Source organism: Helianthus annuus, chromosome 17 (assembly GCF_002127325.2).
Source record: "Helianthus annuus cultivar XRQ/B chromosome 17, HanXRQr2.0-SUNRISE, whole genome shotgun sequence".
In the NCBI taxonomy this organism is placed as follows: domain Eukaryota; kingdom Viridiplantae; phylum Streptophyta; class Magnoliopsida; order Asterales; family Asteraceae; genus Helianthus; species Helianthus annuus.
The window spans coordinates 143,562,673-143,572,266 of NC_035449.2; the positions used below are offsets into that span (position 1 = coordinate 143,562,673).

Consider the following 9,594-nt stretch of genomic DNA (forward strand, 5'->3'; position numbering starts at 1 on the left):
ACGGTTGCGGTTGCAACCGATAAAACCACAGCTAACTTCACTACCCGATAAAACAAAGGACAAGAACTATGTGTTCCGGTTTCCACCATAAAACGAGCAAAATCACTTATTTAGGGCTAACTTCAATTATAATATTGTTTTGGGTCTTGGGATAACTTTATCAATAATGTTTAGGGTCTTCTTTCAACTCTATTATTGTTAATTCGGGCTTATTCTATCATTCGGGCTTAATTATTATACAAGTTTTCGGGTTGTAAAATGTTTGAGCTTATAAAAACGAGATTTTAGCAATATCAAGTATCCTATTTTTTTGGTTAGCAGTATCCTCGTATTTTGTAGGGGTATTCTTTGTATAAAACTAGAAAAAACACTACGGATACTGGTTTGAGCAGTAGCCCGTACTACGGCTCCTAACTAGGGGTGTTCAAAAAAATCCGGATCCGAAACCAAATCCGAAATATCCGAAATTTCGGATATCCGAAAATTCGGATATCCGAAAATCGGATAATCCAAATTTTCGGATTCGGATTCGGATATGAATTTCAAAATTTTCGGATAATCCGATTATCCGATATCCGAAAACTAATTATTTTTTTTATAAATATATATATATATATATATATGAGCATTATATTTTGTTTGAAGTATTGTAAAAGTTAGTAAAAAAGTAGTAAATAATTGTATTCGTGTGAATTTATGATTGTTTTTAGTTTTAAATGTTGGAAATTTATAAAATCGAATATAAGTTTAGTTTTAATCTATACACGAAACGGATGTTTTGATTTTTTTTTATAAATTCGGATATCCGTTTGGATATCCGAATCCGTATCCGAAATTTCAGATATCCGAAAATCGGATATCCGAAATTTCGGATACGGATTATATTCACTATCCGAAATTTTCGGATATCCGAAAACCGGATAATCCAATCTTGAACACCCCTACTCCTAATATTGTGGTTCCGCCCCTGGTATAACATCAATGCTACTTATAGACAAAATTACCCACGGAATACCAACAGTTAGTCCGTCGGTATTTATAATTATTAAAAAAACTAAAAAGCTTGAGTGGGCTTAACTTTATAATTGATTTTCTGACGTCAACGGATACGCAGTCACTAAGTGTCCCTTCCTCCTCAAGTACCTCAACCTATTAAACCAACTTCTTTTTAGCTAAACTATTATATTATTTTGTTTATATGTGTGGTTATAGCAGATGCAAAATGGTAATTAAATTACTAGCGATGAATTATAAATGTAAATCTATACTTTTAGGTTTTTTCTGTTAGTAAAAATACAAAATACATTTTGAGCATGTTTATATTCTAGAAGGAAACAATAGTGAATGCTTTTCTTCGCTAAAGTTTGGGTTAATTTCAATAGAATTGTCATTATCTGTATATAGAGTCATTCCTTTTAGAGTTAAGTGTCATTTACGTTCATGTGGTTTATTCACTTTTATTATTTCAGGCCAAATTTCAAAATTGCACTGTTTTTCTCCCTGACAATTTTTAAAACGTGTCATTTCAGTCCAAAAAATAACCATAGTTAAAAAATTCAGTTAGCTTAGGGTAAAATTCGTTTGTTTCTAAGCAGTTGGTAACGGGTTCGATCCCGACCAACTGCAATTTTGATTGTGGTTACCCCTATGCTAACTGAATTTTTTAACTATGGTTATTTTTTTGGGCTAAAATGGCACACTTCCAAAATGTCAGGGAGGAAAATTGTGCAATTTTGAAATTTAACCTGAAATGGCAAAAGTGAACAAACCACAAGAACGTAAATGACGCTTAACTTTTCCTTTTATGGGTTAAAGCTATTGCGTATGGAGGAGCTCCATCATTTGGGATGGGCCTCTACATAGGCGGTCACGTCATCGGGGGCCCATCACCTAGAGATGGACATATCCGGTTCTTTTTAAGAACCAGAATCGGTTCCAAACTGTACCCGGTTCTTGAATGAGTGTCAATGAACCGGTTCTTCTATAAGACGGGTAGGAACTGGAACCGGTTCCAGGTCGGTTCTACCGGTTCGGGTTTGGAACCGGTTATTATGCCCATCTCTACCATCACCCCACCCAAATGATGGACCTAAGGTGTGGATGATGAGTCTCCCCCTTGTTTTATTTTATTTTTTTTGTTATTTAAAATTCAACATTTTTTTAAAAACATAACTTAATAAAAAAACATTACATAACTTAAAAATTAAGAACATTACATAACCTAAAAATTAAAACATTACATAAAAAAATGAGAATAGGTTTGGATTCGGCTTGTTTTGATTGTATGGATCCATAGCTTTATAAAAGTTGAAGAGGATTTTTTTTTTTAATATGGATGAGATTGTATAAAAGTATGAGAGAGTTTGGCCGACAATGTGTAAAAATATGGTGAAATTGTTTTTATTTATATTGAAAGTAATTAAAAAATTATAAAAATAGCCGTTGGTAACGGCTTGATTTTGAAAGAGGGGCGCGTCACAACCGGCATTCAAGCGACGAAAGAGACGAAGCGGGGCTAGGGGCGGTGTGGACGGGCCACGACGACCCGCGACGGTCCGATGCCGTACCTCGTTCAGTCTAATATCACCGGATCATATATCTCTCCGTGTATTAATTAAAGATAACTAATTTGTAATAGATAGTTAAACATGTTGATACGAAAAAAGGTAATAGCTTAAAAGTAAAAATATAATTTCAAGCATTATATAATTAATTTTAATTTGAGCATCTTAGGTGTCAAATTAAATTTCAGAGATACATTTAGATCTCTTTTAGGAAGAAAAAAAAATCGACATTATTAATACAATAAATAATTAAACATGTTTGATACGAAAAAACGGTAATAATTTAAAGTAAATATATAACTCAAAGCATAAATATTAATAATGAAATTAAGCATTTTAGGTATCAAATTAAATTTCAGAAAACACATATCAAATCAAATTAAAAATAATTAACTGACATTAATAATAGAATAAATCATTAATTATGCTTGATACGAAAAAAAAAAAAAGGTAATAACTTAAAGTCAAAGTTTAATTCCAAGCGTTAAATAATTAATTGAGTAAATTTCTGTTTTCGTCCCTGAGGTTTGTCAGTTTTAACTAGTTTAGTCCAAAAATATAATTTATAACAAATCCAGCCCTGAAGTTTGCATTTCTTAACGTTTTTCATCCCTAAGGGTGCTTTTTCATTTAATTCTTAGGGATGAAAAGCGATAAGAAATGCAAACCTTTGGGATGAAAAACGTTAAGAAATGCAAACCTTAGAGATGGTTTTGTTATAAATTAGATTTTTAGACTAAACTAGTTAAGATGGACAAACCTTAGGGATGAAAGCAGAAATTTTACTCTAATTAATTTAATACATCTTAGGTATCAAAATAAATTTGAAAAAACTCATATTTAAATCTCTTCTCGAAATATATTTAATTGACATTATTAATAGAATAAATCGTTAAACATACCAAATACAAAAAAAAAAGGTAATAACTTAAAGTGAAAATATAATTCCACGCACTAAATAATTTATTTGAGCATCTTAGGTGTCGAATTAAATTCAAAAAATCTCCTTTAGTAAAAATATTAATATTAATATTAATTGACATTAATATTACGGTTTTTATTCAATACAATATTAAGAATAAATGTGTTTTCAATTGTTTTTTTTTTTATTTTATAAAACCATTTATGAGATGAAATAGCTATCATCATATCATATCTTATATGATCATATATCATATAAATGTATATGTATACACCAAACTATATATATAGGACCCAAAAGACCCTTAACCATTCAATCAGTCTTCCCCCTCTCTCTCTCTGTTCTACACATCTACAAACCACTCTTTCTCTCTCTAAATATACTTGCCTAGTTACATAACGATCATAAGCTATCAAAGTGATATATCTATACATCATCTTATCTATCTCTAGAGAAAGAGACACTTGTTGAAGTGAAAATGGGATTAGATGAAGTGGGTGGGACAGGTTTTGTTGTGGGGATTTTGTTGGGAGTGATGTTGATTTTGAAATGGGGATTGAAGTGTTTGAATACATGGATTAACGAGAGAGATTTGGAGGAGTCGAAGAGAGCGCGATTGCCACCCGGCGATATGGGCTGGCCGCTCATCGGAAACATGTGGACGTTCCTTCGAGCTTTCAAGTCTAGCAATCCTGATTCCTTCATTTCTAGCTTTGTTGACAGGTTTCACCTTTTTTTCAACAAAATTACACTTTTCGTTCTTTATCAACTTATATTTTTTCATAACGTTTCTGAAAACGTTATAGCTTTCAGAAACGTTATAGCTTAAAGGGTCGTCGATGATTCGTAGATATAGATGGAAAACAAAGTTATGGTTTTTTGCTAACTTTGCATCTATATTCTGCATTTTCACATGAAGATATATATGGTATTTGCTTTTTTTCTGAAATGATAATTTTGTGAAATTAGTATTTTAATAGTGGAACATATTCTTATCTCATTAGAAATATGGTTCTAGACCACCAACAATTGTCTCATCTTTTTGGGTTCGATAACTAGAGTGGGAATACATACATGAGATATAATTTTGAAAAAAGTTGTTATATGCATTATTAATTTATATCATGGAAGTTCGGTATTTTCTTACCACTAGTATATCTTTCTTTTAATTTCTGGACATTAAAAAAAACTATATAAACTAATTTTACATGCAATGTTGTTTTATCTATTATAATTTTGAAATTATTTTGTCCATGAAAACGATGATGAAAAGGTTTTTGTTTTTAGGAAGAGTTGGTCAGTCATTTTCATCTTTCTAGTTTAGTGAAAAGACAGCGCCACTTCCATCCAAAATAATGTTATTTATTATTATTTATTTAAACTTCAATTTTAACTTATTTATTATTACATCTTGCAAATTACTAATTCGGTTATAGTCGTTCAAGTTGTTTCTTTTTCTTATTGTTATTTTAGTCTGATTTTATTATTCTATAATTTTTAACATAATATTTATATACATTTAAATACGTCGTGGCAATGTATTTCATTTGTTCAAATTTCAGTATAAATTTTATCGTAAATTGACATGTGTTATTTATAATATGTTATATTGAATATTACTTAGTGTGTGATAATAATGTATTCATGTTTTTTTAAATCTATATACTAAAATTATAATTTAAAAAAGTTATACACTAGAAAAAGAAAACATACACATATAAAAAAGTTATATGATCATAAGGAGTCTGATTGGTAATTTATTAGATGCAATGTTCCTTATTTTCCATAAATCGTTATATTAAAGTAAAAGAAAAAAGAATAATAGAGAAATTTGTTCCACTAGTTTGTAAAAAGCTTTACGTTCTTACCCTAAAAATCAAAATCAATTTGTGCACGTAACATATATATTTAAAAATGGAAATAAATTCTTCGTGTGGAAGTATTAGACATGCATCTAGTAGAACATGAAAAAAAAAAATACAGAAACAAATTATGTATAAAGACAATCAGGTAGAACATGAAAAAATGTACAGAAACAAATATGTATAAAGACAAAAAGGAAAAAAAAAGTAGAAAATAATTAAAAGAAAATATATTATTTTTATCTCAGAATATGACTATATATAATATTATAATTTTTTTACTTAAACTAAGGTATTAGTGAATTAAAAATATATTTAAATAACAAAAACTAATAAAAATAAAATATACTGAGATTAGATAATAATTGGGAGGGCCTACTCTTGACAAAACTCCATTTTTTTTCTGCAAATCCAATGTGGGAACTTGATGAAGTGGCAAACGTAGAGGGTCATTTGTAATAGAATATTTGTTTGGGGGCATTTTTTTAATAAATCTATTATAATTATTTAAGTAGGCATAGTTTTCAAGTATTTAAGATTTATTTAAAAACGCCACAAACTATATATAGTTTTTAATCAATTTAACTTCTTCCCCTTCAATAAAGTTTGTAATGGAAATAGTAAAACAAAATAAAATTAACTTCCCCTTCAATATAGTTATTTGTAATGGATATAGTAAAACAAAATAAAAATTGAATCTTATATATATATATAAGAAAATGAACCATTGGACCGTTTGCTAGAGCAGGCAACTTTTGTCACTATCATTGTCATTTTAGGTAAACTAAATCATTTTTCTGTACTTATTGTATATTATACTATTTTTATTTTTGTTATCTAAAGTTGCTGATGTTTGATAGCCGTATTTTTATTATATATAAATAATATATACATATATAGAGGAAGGTTAATGTACATTACGGCTTAACATACATTACGGCTTATGGGTGTATGTATGTACGTACATATGTACGCACGCATATTCTTTTCGTGTAATGATTAATTATATATTTTAAACAATGTAGGTTTGGATCGGGTGGTATGTACAAATCATTTATGTTCGGGAAACCTAGTATCATAGTCACGGTTCCCGAAGCATGTCGAAGAGTACTGTTTGAGGATGATGCATTCAAGCCAGGGTGGCCAACCGCCACACGTGAACTCATTGGGAGAAAATCTTTTGTTTCAATTTCTTATGAAGATCACAAAAGGCTTCGTAAGTTGACTGCAGCACCAGTCAACGGCCACGAAGCCTTGTCTATATATATGCAATATATTGAGAGTAAAGTGGTATCCGCGTTGGAAAAATGGTCACAAATGGGCCAAATTGAGGTCTTAACTCAACTTCGAAAACTAACATTTCAGATAATCATGTACATTTTCTTAAGTTCGGAGAGTGAAGACGTGTTGGAGGCATTGGAGAAAGAGTATACGAAAATTAATTATGGTGTTCGAGCCATGGCCATCAACATTCCCGGTTTTGTGTACTATTCAGCCCTCAAGGTCTGTTTTGTCGTCATTTATTAATCTAGTACTCCCTTATGCCTTGAAACTTTTAAACATGTTTTTAATAACGACTACAAATTATAGGCACGAAAGAAGCTAGTCACCATTTTGCAAGCATCGGTAAGCGAGCGTAGGAAGAAGCGAGAAGAAAACCAAGGGATGTCCAAAAGGGACATGCTCGATGCTCTTCTAGAAACTGAAGACGAGAATGGAAAGAAACTAGACGACGAGGAAATCATCGATACTCTAGTCATGTACCTAAACGCGGGCCATGAATCTTCGGGCCATGTGACGATGTGGGCAACCATCTTTCTCCAATCACACCCTGAATATTTTAAAATAGCTAAGGTAATGAAATTTAGAATATTCTAAAGTACATACTATAATATGTTATGTACTTTTTAGTGGTAATTAAGACATGCATTCCGTGTCTAACAATATCCATTGCAGGAAGAACAAGAGCGTATCGCAAAGGATATGCCTCCGGGCCAAGGTTTGACCCTAAAAGAGTTTCGGCAGATGGAGTATCTTTCAAAAGTGATCGATGAAACCCTTCGCTTAGTGACGTTTTCGTTGATGACATTTCGAGAAGCCAAAAAGGATGTTGATATTAAAGGTTCAATCATCATCTTCATTGTTATGTTATGTATATAAAATACATCTTATAATTAACTAAATTTGTTATGTGGTTTTAGGTTATCTTATTCCCAAAGGATGGAACGTGTTGGTTTGGTTTAGGAGTGTTCACCACAACCCTGACATTTATCCCCAACCCAAAGAATTTAATCCTTCAAGATGGGATGTAAGTATTTTCTAACTTGTAACATTGACTTATTTTATAACTTATTTGACTGATTAATTTAAACATGTTGACTAGAATCTTGTACCAAAACCTGGAACTTTCCTTCCATTTGGAGCCGGCACTAGACTTTGTCCTGGAAATGATCTTGCCAAGCTAGAGATTGCCATCTTCCTTCACCATTTTCTTCTTAACTATAAGTAAGTATCCATATTAACCAATGTTTTAAAAACCGGTTCAAACCGGCCGGTAGAATTTATATTAACCAACTCAGATTCTATCTTCACTTTTTGGGCCCAACAATTTATATTTCAAATTCATATATATTATATACGTGTTTTATACGTGGTTTAAACTAGTAATACTATTTCAACTGGTTATCAATTTGGTTTCACAGTTGACTTCTTTTTAAAAATTATGGTCTGCCGGCTTATAAATACTAGTCTTAATATTTTTATACATTTATTTGTCAAAACAAATTTTACGAAACAAATTTTAATGATCATGAAACTATTGTTATTTGTTTGTCTATTTTAGTGTCTTACCTTTCTGTTAGATTTTATTTTCTTATATGTTTCGATATATTTGTCTAATTTTTTTTTCTATTTTTCATTTTCCATTTCATGATTTTATATCATACAGGTTAAATAACAGGTTAAATAAGTTTAAATTGTAAATTAAATCATTTTAACTTATTTGGTTTTGGTTATGCAACAATTTGGATTTAGTTTACAAAGGTTTGAAAACAGTTATGACCGGCTTTTGAAAACCATTATTTTTTTATTTCCAATAAAAACTGTCAACTAATATGCTTTTTGTTGTGACGTTGAAAATTGCTTTATTCACATAAAAGTCAACCAATTTTGAAACGACTAGATAGTCCAGTAGCATATGTTTGATAATTGATGATAATTTATTAATTTTATATAAAATATAATATATTATATTAATTTTATTAATTGTATATTTATTTGTATTGCAGGCTTGAAAGGGTCAATCCAGCATGCCCAATGATGTACTTACCTCATCCAAGGCCCAAAGACAATTGTTTGGGAAGAGTCATAAAAGTTTCAAAATGATGGATCGGTCATGGAGGGTAGAGATGGAAACTAAATAAAGTTTTAGCATTTTAAGTCTTTTATTTACTTTTCGAATTATGCACTTGGATGATTTAATTAAATCATGGCTCAGGTCGTGTTTTACCATTTTACCCCTAATATCGTTGAAGATCCCATTAGAGACATCAATTATGGATATAGGGATCAAATTTTGTCTTATTTGATTTGATTAAAGTTTGGGGGTTATATTAATCTTTATAATATTGTGAGTTTTTTGCTTAAAATATTCAAGTTGATGCTTAGCAATCCGCAATGTGGACCCACAAACATCGCATTGCGGCTTTGCCCATAGCCGTTTCTAGCATTGTTTTAAAATCTGGGTTTTATACCGTATTGGATTTGGCTCAGAAATGGTTTAACCGGGTGTATCGGACGGTTCAACCGGGTGTACCGGACGATTTAACCGGTTCTACCGGACGATTCAACCGATACTACCGGCCGGTTTGAACTGGTTTATAAAACATTAGTTTCTAGCATGTGTGTTTATGAAGATGGACGAGCCGATATACGTAACTGTGGAATAGATATTTACAAAATAATTAATATAAATTTGATAAATAAGAATCAAATTAAAAGGTTACCTTTTATGAAGATTACAAAATGAATTATGTAAGTTTTGTATGCAGTTTCCTTTTGTTCGTGTTCTGTTTATAATTTTCACAACATGTTATCAGCATTAAAACTGTAGGAACAAAAAGATATGAAATGTGAGGATAATCAATATTTTAGATTTGTAGATTTTTGTTTCGGATCATGGTTGACGAAAATTTTCCAACTCTATGTTGAAGGTAATATCTTGATCTAAATATTGTATCACATGAAA

The 9,594-nt window shown here is 30.8% G+C and overlaps 1 protein-coding gene across 1 annotated transcript; it reads left to right on the forward strand.

Moving 5' to 3' along the window:
* Nucleotides 1-3,813: 3,813 nt before the first annotated feature.
* On the forward strand, nucleotides 3,814-8,969 carry LOC110922714 (ent-kaurenoic acid oxidase 2). The gene is made up of 7 exons (XM_022166941.2): nucleotides 3,814-4,209; nucleotides 6,374-6,851; nucleotides 6,939-7,202; nucleotides 7,305-7,470; nucleotides 7,550-7,656; nucleotides 7,732-7,853; nucleotides 8,636-8,969. The coding sequence occupies exons 1-7, from the start codon at nucleotides 3,965-3,967 to the stop codon at nucleotides 8,730-8,732; spliced, it is 1,479 nt and encodes a 492-aa protein (XP_022022633.1). The 5' UTR covers nucleotides 3,814-3,964; the 3' UTR covers nucleotides 8,733-8,969.
* The last annotated feature ends 625 nt before the right edge of the window (nucleotides 8,970-9,594 follow it).